The sequence below is a fragment of the Pocillopora damicornis genome, chromosome 2, assembly GCF_964200805.1.
Source record: "Pocillopora damicornis chromosome 2, jaPocDami1.2, whole genome shotgun sequence".
Lineage (NCBI taxonomy): Eukaryota > Metazoa > Cnidaria > Anthozoa > Scleractinia > Pocilloporidae > Pocillopora > Pocillopora damicornis.
The window spans coordinates 7077564-7090956 of record NC_142671.1 but is presented as its reverse complement, the minus strand read 5'-3'; the positions used below and the strand labels follow the sequence as shown (position 1 = coordinate 7090956).

At 37.0% G+C, this 13393-nt stretch overlaps 1 protein-coding gene and 1 long non-coding RNA gene across 5 annotated transcripts in view; one reads left to right on the top strand and one right to left on the bottom strand.

The window, feature by feature from the left end:
* The window catches only part of LOC113666284 (exostosin-2), a 14349-nt gene extending 956 nt beyond the window's left edge, over nt 1-13393 (top strand). Inside the window, exons 2-15 of the mRNA XM_027182051.2 lie at nt 640-846; nt 1740-1923; nt 3053-3124; nt 3814-3881; nt 4500-4593; nt 5419-5526; nt 6069-6110; nt 6340-6480; nt 6829-6871; nt 7462-7531; nt 7682-7778; nt 9896-10039; nt 11191-11319; nt 11888-13393. Coding sequence (XP_027037852.2) covers nt 640-846; nt 1740-1923; nt 3053-3124; nt 3814-3881; nt 4500-4593; nt 5419-5526; nt 6069-6110; nt 6340-6480; nt 6829-6871; nt 7462-7531; nt 7682-7778; nt 9896-10039; nt 11191-11319; nt 11888-12106 — 1618 coding nt within the window. The 3' untranslated portion in view covers nt 12107-13393. The remainder of the gene's footprint in view (nt 1-639; nt 847-1739; nt 1924-3052; nt 3125-3813; nt 3882-4499; nt 4594-5418; nt 5527-6068; nt 6111-6339; nt 6481-6828; nt 6872-7461; nt 7532-7681; nt 7779-9895; nt 10040-11190; nt 11320-11887) is intronic.
* On the bottom strand, nt 6481-9102 carry LOC149049707 (uncharacterized). 4 transcript variants are annotated; one of them, XR_016183278.1, is made up of 4 exons: nt 8566-8965; nt 8375-8455; nt 7596-8067; nt 6481-6992 (listed from the first exon to the last, which is right to left on the bottom strand). It is a non-coding gene; the product is annotated as an uncharacterized LOC149049707 (long non-coding RNA). The 4 variants fall into 4 exon arrangements; XR_016183276.1 differs by having other exon boundaries at nt 7596-8048; nt 8566-8794; XR_016183279.1 differs by lacking the exon at nt 6481-6992 and having other exon boundaries at nt 7361-8067; nt 8566-9102.

The following is a 13393-nucleotide window of genomic DNA, read 5'->3' as shown; positions in this document are numbered from 1 at the left end:
ATTTTAGAAACTTATATGAAAGGTCTTCATGTCCAGGACCATATTTGTTATTGTTACTACCACTTGACAAGGAAATTTCAAGGAAATCTGCATGTTAGTAACATTTTCACGTGCAAGTCAACCGACAATCTGTCCTTGTTAATCTTTATTTGCTCTTGTAACAGAAACTACCATTTTTATAGGAAAGGTTTAAGTCATTTCACTTTAAGGGGGCAGTGAGGGCTTTTGAATACTGCATAGGTGAGGAAAATGAAAAAGTAAGTTGCAACTATGGCTAAAAAATGATCCAATAGTACAGTAAAAACAGATATATTGTGTCAACATTTAATTGAATTCTGCAATTGCTGCAGAATTCAATTAAATGTTGACACAATATATCTGTTTTTGTGAATTAAGGTTAGATAAAACCAGATCATATTATTTTTACTGACAAAAGCATTAAAGATGCAAGGAAAGAGAAAGGGTCAGACCCTAACAGAGTGAGATATTATCAGTTATTTGTGAAACCCTTTAAATGTAACTAGAATATTGCTGCTTTCTGGGCTGGATACATTACATCCAAGGGATTGCCAATTTTTTTTATCTGTCAATCTGGATTTAAAAGGCTGACTTCTTCTTTTCTTGATAAAACATTTTAAGTTGGAGCGATGGTGGAAAAAATCATTTGTTATTTAACATGCTGCCTGGTGGTGCACCTGAGTACAATTCAACGCTAGATGTTGCAACTGATAAAGCTATCTTGGCCGGAGGGGGTTTTGCAACTTGGAGTTACAGGACAGGATATGATGTTAGCATTCCTGTGTTTAATCCGCTCACAAATAAAAAGGTTGTCCTGCCACAGAAAAGGTCAGTGATTCAGAGAGTAAAAATGAAAAAGTAATAATCAATGATAATAATTTATTATGATAATACCTGTAACAATAGTAGTTTGGCAGACATTGTTTTATCACACTTTACTGATTATCATATTATGTTTGAAGGTGAGCTAGCCACTGTTGTAATCTTAGAAAGAAAATTTTTCAAACATCAGCTCCCCCTTGCATGTAGGAATAATACACAACCTCAAGCTCTTTGAGATGCACTGTGGTGCCTGAATTGCCACAATTTATTAACTTATGTCAGTGCTTCACTCACACACTGATTGATATAACACAGAATTTTCATGGGATGATTGCCATATTAGCTTAGCTCTAAGGAAGCAGACTGAATTAACCCTTAAACTCCCAGAAGTGATCAACATGCAACTTTTCTGAATAATATCCATACATTATTTAGTAAACAGGTAATGAGAATACTCAAACTTTTTAGGCAGAACTTTTCAACAAGATGTAACACCTACTTGTAACTAATTTGCAAGAAACTGTGTAGCAACCAGAGGGGAGAATTGAAACTCAGCTCTTGGGAGTTTAAGGGTTAATCTACAGTGGATCAGTGGTATGTGCACGAGAATGGCTCTAGGGAAGCACAAGTTTAGCACTATCTTTTTATTAGACCAACATCAAGGCCTACATTTTATTTTTCCAAAAAATATCCTGGAGAGGAGGTTACCCTCCAAGGTATCACTCCATGGTCAATGCATTATTGCCCAGGCTCTGTTACAGATAAAGGTAATTATAATACATTCAACTCACCATCTCTTTTCTGCTTGGCCAAAAGCATAGAGTGAATTTGCATGTCAATGTTATGGTAATTTGAAATTTAGAGGAATTTTCATATACTGGGATGATTTTCTTTTGCAGGTCAAGTGATTGGTTGTTTTTGTCATCCCAAGCAAATATGAACCATCTCTTCAGAAGGCAGCTGGAAGAGATTGAAAGAGATAATTCAGGCTTCTTGATCCTAAAACGCTGCCCTGATGATCCTAACAATGTGTACAAGAGATGCAAAGGCTCAGAGACTTATCAGTATCCAGAAATTTTGCAAGTGAGTTTTCACTTCTACTAATCTAATAGTTCCATAATTGCTCTTACAAAGGGCTAACTCTTGTCATGTTAGCTTTAGAAGCTCTAAGCTCTCACATTGTCAACTCAGTTAATTAAAACAAAATTGTCTTGGAATTGACTTCCCCCCCTGACCTCTCCACTAATGCAGCATAATAGTTTCTTGAGAAACCTACTCCCTTTATACATTTACTGGTTCCTCTTGTGGTTTTATTGTATTTTCAATCATTGATGTTTTGCAGTCTTATTTATCTTATTTAATGTCCTTTGGAAGGGAAAAAAATTTTGATATACAGTCATGTATTTGCATAGAGAGAGTGATATTCTTGCCAGTGGAAAATTAGTCAGTTCGATAAACAGTTGTGAGTTTTTATCAAAAAATTTGAATTTTCTGAAGTTCTTGAATCTGGCTTTTATTATTTTTCTCACCTCATGTTGGTGTTATAGTCTAATTCCAGCCAAGTCGCCCACGCTGAATTGCCCACTTTAACTGGTTACATCAACTTGCCTATACTTAAAATTACTTTTCTGTTGCCTTTAATCTTTCATATTCTACTATTCAATTATTGCCTAAATACTTACTATTTTTGCAAATGAAATTATTCTTGCTAACAAGACACAAAGCTTCAGCTTTGACTTTTGAGTCAAAATGGCTGCCTTTAGTCTCTCTCCTGTCCTGCCCGATATCATCTCCTATCCTGTTTTTTTGCCAACATGTAGAATTTTCTTGTGGCTCAATTATTTCTTATTGTGGCATGAAAGTATTGCCCAGTACTCTCTGATGGTGTCTCAATACAAGAATGATTCTCACTTCACTGAAAAATTCTAAGCTTTGGCTTTTCAGCTTCATGGGCAAGTTTGTGAGCGCAGTTTGGTATGTGGGTGACTTGATTGGTTACCCTATAATAATATATATTATACCTTGTATAATCATCAGTAGCCAGCCAGCCAGCCACATGTAGCTTACTCTCCAACTCTCCAATGATGTTCAAACCATGTACTCAACATGTCAACAAATATATATATTATTGTGAATAGAAAAGAAACAGGTATGTTAATTAATTTCTTGTAAACTTCTTAATTAATATTTTGCCTAACACTGCTTATTTTAGCATGCTACCTTCTGTCTGGTTATTCGAGGGGTCAGATTGGGTCAAACAACTCTGCTGGATGCTTTGATGATGGTAAGCTTTGTCACTGTAATGATGAATGAATATTGAATTTTCTTCATGAAAAAATTATCAAGTGTTGGAGCAATTAATGTCTAAATAAAGACCAAAGCTTTTCAGGCAGGTTTTATTATGCTTTAGTCAGTTAAAAAAGCTTGCATACTTAACTTAAAAGGTAATTTTGATAATCAGACATCTTTGGCCAAAATCTCCTTTATTCAGGATTGTATTTTCTTTGACACATTGGGTTAGGAAGAGGTGGAGGGGGGGGGGCTGGAGAAAATCAGTTTTGTTCTGTGAAGAAGAAGACAGCAACAAGAGTTTCTCTACATTTTTAGTAATTTTATATGCTAACTACCATTGCTTTTTTTATTTGCAAACTTTCTTCTTTGTGTTTTGTGCAAGTTAGGTCATCATATAGATAAACATGAGAGAACTGCCCTAAAATAATTACACATCCTGCTCATGAAAATATGTCTTGGTTATATGCCCAGTGTTCTCCTTTCTTTTAAGCAGGAAAGGTAAAAGAAATTTTAAAACCAGAAGAGCAACCTTTTTTACATTTTCTTGTTGAATTTTCAAGAATTCCTAATGATTTCAGGTGGTAATAAGGGTTATTTCAGATGGTGAATTTTACCAGTTATTACCTGAAAAGGAGAATAGTTTATGCCACCTCTTATATTGGGTCTTTTCCTTTTCTTCAGGGCTGCATTCCAGTGGTCATAAGTGATGACTACATTTTACCTTTCTCTAGTGTGTTAGATTGGAAAAGGTAATTAAAAGTAACTATTTCTTCTGCTTTTTATTGTAATTTGGTATATTCCACATAGAGGAATAGTGCTTTTTGCACATGTTGATTGGTTAGTTTGGGAGTAATTAGCAAGTACAGTAGAAAATAAATGTTTTGAGTTAGCTGAGAGTAAATGACCAAAAAAATGGGTTCAAATGTGTCAGAGAAAGTGGTGGCCATCTACTTCCACTTCGATGAATAATTTAATTGTATTCAGGTGATCATGCTCAGAATATTGGTCACTGCAGATGAACAACTTAATATTGATCACAATGTTATTCATAAAGGGCTTATGAAGCAAGCTAGTGCTGCTGAAAGCACAAACTCTCTTGGTACTCAACTTGAAATTCCTTTTTATGTCTTATTGTTTCATTACACAATTGTTTGAGTTTCTCTTTTGATCTCAAAATCTTCCTAAAATTTTTTACAGCAATGGTCTCTGTGTTTCGGTGTGATTTAGATTTTACTAGTCATCACTCTATTTGAGGTTAATTTTGGCAAGAAAATGCTTAGTGTAGCATCATTGTGTAATTCACTGTCAGTGTCAGTATACAGCTAGGATGGAGTGTACATGATCCAATTTTGTGCTTTTTGTCATAGGGGAGCAGTTCATGTGGTGGAGAAAGAGATCAATCGCATCCCTGCCATTTTAAGAGAGATATCATCAAGTCAAATTAAAGACATGAGAAGACAGGTATTATTGTAACAATTTACAGAGGCTGAATTTTACATTAGTGTGTATATTCTTCATAGTGTTCTCCAAACATTTTATAAGATGCTTGCAAAGAGAATTTGTTGAGAGCTTCTTTAGTGTATCATCACTTTCTTTATATTTCTGAGCTTAATGTGTGATTATGTCAAGAGAAATTAGATGCTAGTCACTCTTAGGGGTCAGAGGGTTAAGAAGTCCCCTAATTTCTCACTCCCAGACAAATCCAATAGAGAAAAACAACTTATTTGTCCTACCAAATGGCTCATTGGTGAGACCAAAGTATTTCCCCCGCAGTTATGATTCTGTGTCTTTCAGCAACTTATGTGCAGAGTATGAATAAGTACTGCCAAATGTACATTGTACAAGGGACAGTTTGCTGTATACACTAGAGCACGCAAGACAATTGGAAAAATTGGAAAAATTGGAAAAATCACAATGCAAACATGCTTGAGTAATGGGAGATCATCTCTTAAAAACAACATTAAAAGTGAGGCAAATAGAATTTTAACTATTCAAGAGGAAAAATTTTCTTAGTGTCATAGGTATTTTAGTCTTGGTTTGTTCATTAAACTGCCTTTTATCTCAATGTTATCTCCTAACTGTGAATATCATAAATTAGTGCAAGAGTCACTTTAAAACCTGTTTCAATATCTCACAAATTCATAAATTTATGGTCTGAAGTTTCTTCTGCCTTGCCATCTAGTCTCTATTAGTGTATGGGATGAGGCCATGTTTGTAAAAGTACAATTGATATCTGATATATTTTTATTTAATTATTATTATTATTATTATTATTTAATTTGATAGGGGAAATGGTTTTGGGAGAGGTATTTTAGCTCCATGGGCAAGATTGCTCTTACAACTATGAAAATTCTGAATGACAGAGTGTTCCGCTACACGGCTTGGCAGTATGAGGTAAACTACATTACTCAAAACACGTGCATAAAACGTGCATAAATTTGAAAGTGCGTTTGAATAAAACCCATGCATGTCTCAATTGCGCATATGCGCGTATAATCATTTATGCACCTGTTTCATTAGTATGTATTAGCTAGCTTTTTGATTTTCTTTTGCTGAAAGGTAATTGTTCTAAAGAATAGGCTAATAGCACTAAAATACTACATTATTATGAACTGCATGTCGACTTGTTCGTTTCAATCACCGCTCGAGCCGACCTTCCCCGCACACGGTTACATACGTATGCGACTTCGAAATTGGAACTACATACAAAGTAAAATGCTGTCCATTTTTAGTCAAGAGGATATCTTCCTTACCATACAATGGAAGTCAGTGGCACTTATATGATATTCAGTATTTTGAAGTGAATGGTTGTTCATAGAGCTTCACAAATAAGATAATTTTTTATCATTTGAGAGCAATTTGTGTCCAAGTTTTGCCATTACATAAGGCAATTTGAATAAACGTAGATATTTATTGTTCCTTTTCTTGCCTTTTAGGACTGGAATGTCCCTTTTGAGACTTCTTCAGGGAAGGAAACGGTAAGTATTTAATCAACTTTTTTCAAGTGGCTACTATGTTGCGTTATGAAAACTTGAAATCCGGAACTTTTCGATGAAACTAGGAATTGTGCTGTCATAAAATACGATTCAGTGAGAACCTCCGTGAGATAAAGACCTATTTTGTGGTTCAGACAAAGAGAATGGCTACCTAGAAAGAGTATGCTTACAGTTGTAATCATTAATTGTAAACATTCCTTGATTTCAAAAGGCAACCTTTCTTCTTCCACTGTTTTTCCCGCTACGCCCGTACACAAATCAAGGATTTACCGCAGTGGTGCTGTGTTATGACAGAGTAGATACCATGTTTAAAGTTATCACAAGAATCGCTGACACCCCCAGTTTGACAAAGGTAGGTTATTCAAAACGTTTATTCAGAGTTCTCTCAAAAAAACTTCGTCTCCTGAAACTGCTTTTATAATGTTTTGTGAAGGGCAACTAAATTTAACTTGGATGAGACTGCAAAATGTTAGCTTAACAAGATGAAAAACACAGAGGAGGATAAAGGAACAAGGATTGCTAAGGATGGAGAAGATTAAAACAAACATAAAATAACGAAGTGTAAAACCTTGGGCAAAACTCATCAAGGGGCATATAACGCAATGTAGCTCCTTTAGAAGGCTGCGAACGACCAAGAGAGAAAAAAAAATATCAGTCGATTGATTTCTGGAGTTCTAAGTCTTTCTCCTTCCGCTTTCAGATTGTAGTTGTTTGGAACAATGTCAAAAAGGCTCCTCCCTCTGGTGAGTTGAGTAATATTCCACCTCTTCCTTTGGGCTCTGTACAGGGGAGCAGAGATAGCGCGCTAGCGAGTGCATTCGCTTCCCACGGTTGTTGTTCGTGTAGCGGACGGCAACGGGGATACTAAAATCAGCAAAAGGATTGGGGAGAGAAAGCCATTATTGTTTCTTTTCTTTTGGCGGTGTTTAAATTCAAGATTCAGATATCAATAGTATTGAAATTCAATAAAAAAAGGTTGCAGGAACTGAAACAGAATATATTGGTTTTGGAGCTAAAACCCGCACCGCTATTACTTAGGTGATTTTGAAATATGGCTTCGGGTACGTATTGTGACCGAAACTTTCAAGAGACGGGCCCTTAATGTCACATGTGGGTTAATATTTTGGTTGGTTTTCCTCCAGTGCTATAAGTGGGTCATTCGGGTTTTCTCCTTCCACAGAAACCAAACTTCTTAATTCCAATGCGACGAGCAAACAGTGAACTAAAAGCCGTTTGATGGATTTCCCCTGCTTTTAAGATTCGATTTACTTTTGTGATTTGGCAGGTTTACTATGAGATTTTACATGTCTAATAGTTGTTTACCTCCTTATAGCTGCCAAGTGGCCTCAATTATCAAAACCAGTAAAAGTCGTCAAGACGAAAGAAAACAAACTTAGCAACAGGTACATACAATGTAAAGAAATCTTAATAATCTAAATCGTTTAGACCTCAATTTCCAAATATTACCTCCATATTGTCGTGGATTGATCTGTCTGTCGTATGTGTTTATAAACGATATATACTTCTTTGTACGTTTATTTGTGATTTGTCAGGTTTTTCCCATACAAAGAGGTTGAAACAGAAGCGATTCTTGCCATCGATGACGACATTCTCATGCTGACGCCGGATGAACTGGAATTTGGTTTTCAGGTAAGTATCTCCAACAAAGTTTATTTCTTGAATATCTAAGTTGTATCCGTAGCATTCCCCAACCGTCATGGTGATCGTGATCGGAAGGTGCTGTTTTATTTCGTCTTTTACAATAATTACTAGTCAACCTTGGTCCCAAGCTTCTTTCTTTTCCTTCCTCAAGGGTATTACTTATGACTCGTTAGTGACAGATCGTCCTTGCTAATGTGAATAGCGAATAAATTTGTATGCCAAGTTGTTCTTAGGGCAGTCTTGATAGCGTAAATGCAGCTAAAAGTTAAGCATCCATCTGTAAATTATTGACATTATCAGTTACTACTTTGACACCGTTTAACTCATCACAACTTAGAGTGCCCATGACAAGAATTTTTTTTGCGCATTAATTTAGCCTATCATATGTACAAACCAATTCGATAGGAGAAAAATCTCAAAAAACTTTAAACTCGGTTTTTTCGGGCCCAAAAGAACTCTTATTTTGTCTTAAAGTGGCTGTAGACTGGTAAAGAGTTAGCGGGTGATGACGTAAAAAACTTTGAAAACTCGTAATAGTTAGCGTTTAAGTCTTGAAATAATGCCCGATAGCGTTGTATACATACCTTCAGCAAGCTCCACCGGAAGTTGTGATACATCGTAACCAAGTAGTGAAGAAGAAATGGAAGTTGCGAGTAAGGTTCAACCTGAAAGAGGACCGCATGCATCAAGCGAAGATTTCGACGAGTACTAGCTAAGACGGTTTCTCGAGATTAGGACAAAAATGTCCCGTTACTAAATGCTTAGTTCCGCTCACCATTGTTCGCTTGCAAAATGGCAGCGGAAAAGAATGTGAAACAATCGTGTCCGTTGTGGGAACGGGCCCCGTAATCATCTTCCTTTTTAGCTGAATTCATTGGCCATCTTCCCCTGATTTGATCAGTGACATGTATTCGTAACAGCCGTCTTCGAAGCGGAGGGAGCATAAGGCTGACGACATTGAAGAGTAAAATCTCCTCGATGTCGACGATCGGAACGTGTCCATTTTGGCCATATACCTTCATCTTTGGAAAGAAGTGTTCAGAAATATCCTGTGTATGTGTATTATTCTTTTAGCTGACATCATTTGGCGCTCCGCTCGCGCAACACGTTCGTTCTCTCTTCTTGATTTCTCCTTTCTCCACCATAGTTGCGAACGTGTCTTCTGTCACGAAGCCAGGAGACGATTCTTGTTTTCCTTTTTAAACACTTTATTATTTGTCTTAAACTTCTGAAAACCTTACGATCTCGAACCTTATTTATAGTATAGCAGGTAATTTAGTGTAAACAACTGGGTTGAAAACGTAAATTAGCCACCGTAAAGGGTAAAAAAGCTGACGTTTCGAGCTACGTTTTCAACCCAGTTGTTTACACTAAATTACCTGCTATACTCTCCCACCGACGCAGCACCACAGTTTCTTTAGAAACTTACCCCTTTACTTATTTATAGTAGCCGATTACATCATACTTATTTCTGAAACACTATTTTCAGAAGCAAGAACATTCTAGACGCTAATGATGCCATATCCTTTAAATAACTCAATAGAATGTTCCGGAATATGAAGAAGTTTCTAGCTCAGCTTATGCAATAGCGTTATGGTAAATCAATGTTCTATTCATTTCTGGAGACTTCGTTACACTTCACAGTTTGCTACATCACAGTTATGTAACATGATCGTTTTGGCCACGCGCTAAAATTCGGACACTTTTTGGCTGCCAAATCGTACCCTCAATGCGCAAAAAATGGTCATGGAGAACTCGCTAGGCGTTGAGGTCGTTAGAAACAACTATCAACCAGAAAACGCAAAAAAAAAAAAGAAAAGAATTCGTGTCATAGGGATATTCTCCGCACTGTTTCCATACATCCCCAATGGAGCTGACAAAGAGAATCTGCTCAACCATTAAGGGCTTCTTTAGTTGGTGATTATTTCCTTTACTCTCGTGACCTTGAATTTGTGATTCATGAGTGACAGCGTTGGGAGAAATTAGGTGCTGGTCACTCTTCGGGGTCAAAGGGTCGAGCACTCTTCTTTTCCTCGTGAATAAACAATCAGTATGCAGTCCTTATGCCCCGGTGAATGAACAAATCATTATGCTTCATTATTCAGACTTGGAGAGAGTTTCCTGACCGTCTTGTGGGATTCCCTGGTCGTGTTCACACCACTCAAAACGGCACAAATCGGTTCAAGTATGAATCAGAATGGACAAACACTGTATCCATGGTACTCACTGGCTGTGCTTTTCATCATAAGGTAACAAAGTGAAATGTGTGTCTCTGTAGACCATCGGGGCTTTTTGAAATTTAGTTTAACAAAGGGGAGCTCACGGGAGAAAAAGGGGTTTATTTGGTTACTTACTGAAAGAGCTATAGTGTGTTATGTTATGAGACGCTTTCCGACTTTTGAAAAAAAAAAGTTACCTTTACTGTAAAAAAAACTGAAATTACTTTTTTCCCATAGTAGAAAAGCGTTATTGAGGGAAAAATAAGACAAAAGTCCCTAAGACTGTAGGCTGCATGGGAGACGCGTTGACATGGCGAATAGGCGGCCTTCGAACCGAAAAAGATTCAGTTGAGCCCCGGCCGGGTTAGACTAAGAGCAGTCTCTTCTTTTCGACGAACTCCGTTGCGTGAGTCAAACAAAAGAGAAGCAGTGAAAAAAAAATTGATGTCAAGAGTTCCACGCGGCGCTGTGCGGCGCCTTCTATTTGCTCTTTTTCATTAGGAGTTGTTGGACTTATCCCTTAGGCGTCTCAACTTTTCATCTTTCCTCGAATAAACGGTCTTCAATTATGACTTTTGACGCTTTCTATTTAACGGATCTAAATGAAAAGATGGAAATATTAGCTGCTGCCTCTGATCTATTATAATTTCTGTTGCAAAGCTAGGCTTAGAGGACACAGACAAAGGAAAATTAACAATTATGTTTACTCATTTCCTTGGTTTGCATCCTCTAAGCCATGCTAATAGGCCAAATTTTAATATATCCATGATCTAATTCAAAAGGCGTTATGCGTTTTGTGTAAACCTCGTGTCACTTGCTAGTCAGCCATGAAGGTATTTCCATCTTGGTGGAAGTAGTGTGGAAGTGTGGTCAGGGCGCTGGACTTGTAATCTGGTGGTCCCGAGTTCAAGCCCTTCTCCCTGCTACTGAATGGATTGTTCTCGGTTGCCCCGCGTTTAACTCCTTGGTGGCACTTTCTAAATAGACAACTAGTCTGCCTTCAGCCAATTGGGATTTTTAAACTCCAGGTTTATTTACAATGTTTTTCTCAATTTGTCTGTGTTGGCCCTGGAAAGTCCTATTGAGTCAGTGTTCAGTTCAGGTTATCATCATCATTATTATTATTACTATTAGTGTTGTTATTATAATTATCATCTTATTCCATTCTTTTTATCACGCAGTACTTTAGCCATCTATTCACCTACATGATGCCTGTCTATATACGAGACTGGGTTGACCAACACATGAATTGTGAAGACATTGCCATGAACTTCATGGTCTCCAACTACACTGGCAAGGCACCGATTAAGGTAAGTTTTAATTTCAATATCCTGAATCTTGAGTTCACATTGTCGTGGCTTAGGACAATGAAGCATTTTATTTTCTGAAGGATTCAAAACAATGACAACAATAAAGATGCTCTACCGCGTAGCTGGTAAGAGAGTTTTTGGTTACAAGAAAAGTCATTGAAACACATCATGCGTCGTGGCGAAGACGACCAGAGATACTACCGCCTCCTAACCATTGAAAAGGGGGGGGGGGGGGGGTTATTTTGTCTGAAGTGTGAGATTCTTATGTCACACTTTTCTTGTAAACTACTTGGATCAACCATGTCAAAAATGTTTTTTGTCATCTTATCTGCTGGTTTAGCTCCAGGGCGTCTCTTGTCTCGGCCTCTATCTGCTCGTTTTCCTAATTCTTCTCTTTTATCTCCATCCTTAAATGAGTGCGCTAATTTTTGATATTTTTTTAAAGGACTCTCAAATGAAGAGTGTTTATTTTATGCACTAAGAGTTATTTGTCATAACACTCTAACTCTTTTCAACCTAACCATTTCGCTAGAAATTTCGGATTAATTTGAGATTCTCACATGCATAGGTAACCCGTAGAAAGCGTTTCCGCTGTCCGGAATGTGTGACTGAATCATTGTGGGCCGATCCGAGCCATTTCGTGGAGCGATCAGAATGTTTGAACGAGTTTGTCCGAGCTTATGGTCAAATGCCGCTTCAGACGGTCGAGTTCAGAGCTGACCCGCTGCTGTTTGGCGAGAAACTTCCCACTAAATTAAAACTATTTAACGATGTTGGAAGCATTTAGGAGGATTGAAGTTAAAAAATATGAATGTATTTTGGTAATCAAGAGTAAGCAGGTAATGCATATTCTTTTGTCGATCCAGGGACTATGGTAAATTATTGTAAGATAAAGTCTAAACTTTAAAAGAAAGAGAGAGAAGATAGGAGAGAAGTTAGTATAAAAATGGAAGGAAAAGGCGGGCTAGTCCGTGTGCACTTCCTTGTAATCGTCTTCTTCTTCTTTAAGCCCTTGGCTCCTTGGTGGAGCTTTGATGATTTCTGTCAATTGTGTGTGACCATCGATATCATCAGATCAACAGAATTCAGGCTGTATCTTAGATTTTTCACTTTCATTTGAATTTTATTTCAGTTTCTCATTAGTATTGATAGAGAGTACCAATATAATTATGATAGATCTAGGACCTACATGATGCATTTGCCTTTTTTTTTCCTTTTTGGTTCGCTGAGAAATTTTGTTTATTGAAAGGATAGTATAATAGTTAGTTGTGGATGACAAACACCAAAGAGGTATGATACCGGATGAAATCGAGAATGAACGAGGTTGGTTAAGAAGGCAGAAGATTGATATCATATGGATTGCAAATGACAAACGTTAAAACTGCAGGCAAAATTTATAAAGAATTTGAAGCTGTGACGTAGTTCCTTTAATGTGTTTCCTAAAACAAGTGAAGTGCGAGAAACAGATCCTCACGGGTGAACTGTATTTTGATAAATGACATTTTGGAAAGGTGGAGAAAAAAAGCTTGAAAAACTTCAGGCTTCTGAGGGATTTGAACCCTCGCCTCGTAAGTGCCCATTGGTTGAGGAACCCAACTGGGCTACATAGCCACATGTTGAGAGCGCGAAAAAATATTTGGGTTCTCTAAAACAAGTGACTTTATCATCCTTTTCCTTGTACAGGTGTTTTTACGGTTTCTCTTTTTTTTAAATAGTCTCAGGAAAAACACCTCTATTTGTCACTTCGCATCACGTTAGGTTGTGTTCACTCATATCGTAAAAATTCTACCTTGAAACAATGGATTTAAAGAGGCTTACATGGAGTTTGTTTCTGTAATTGAAAAAAAAAAATTGTTTTTTTTTGGTTTTTTAGGTTTCAAATTTTCTCTCCATCATATATTTGGCTAAGAGTTATACCACATATTTTAAACCTCGTCGATGATATTTATTGCATGTTACATAATGTATCTCCACTTTTTATTCCGGATTATAAGATTATTCTCGAATTTTTGTGGTGCTTTTAATGTTAAATTTGTGCCCCTACCAAATAAAAGCGATGGAATTATGGAGTAAA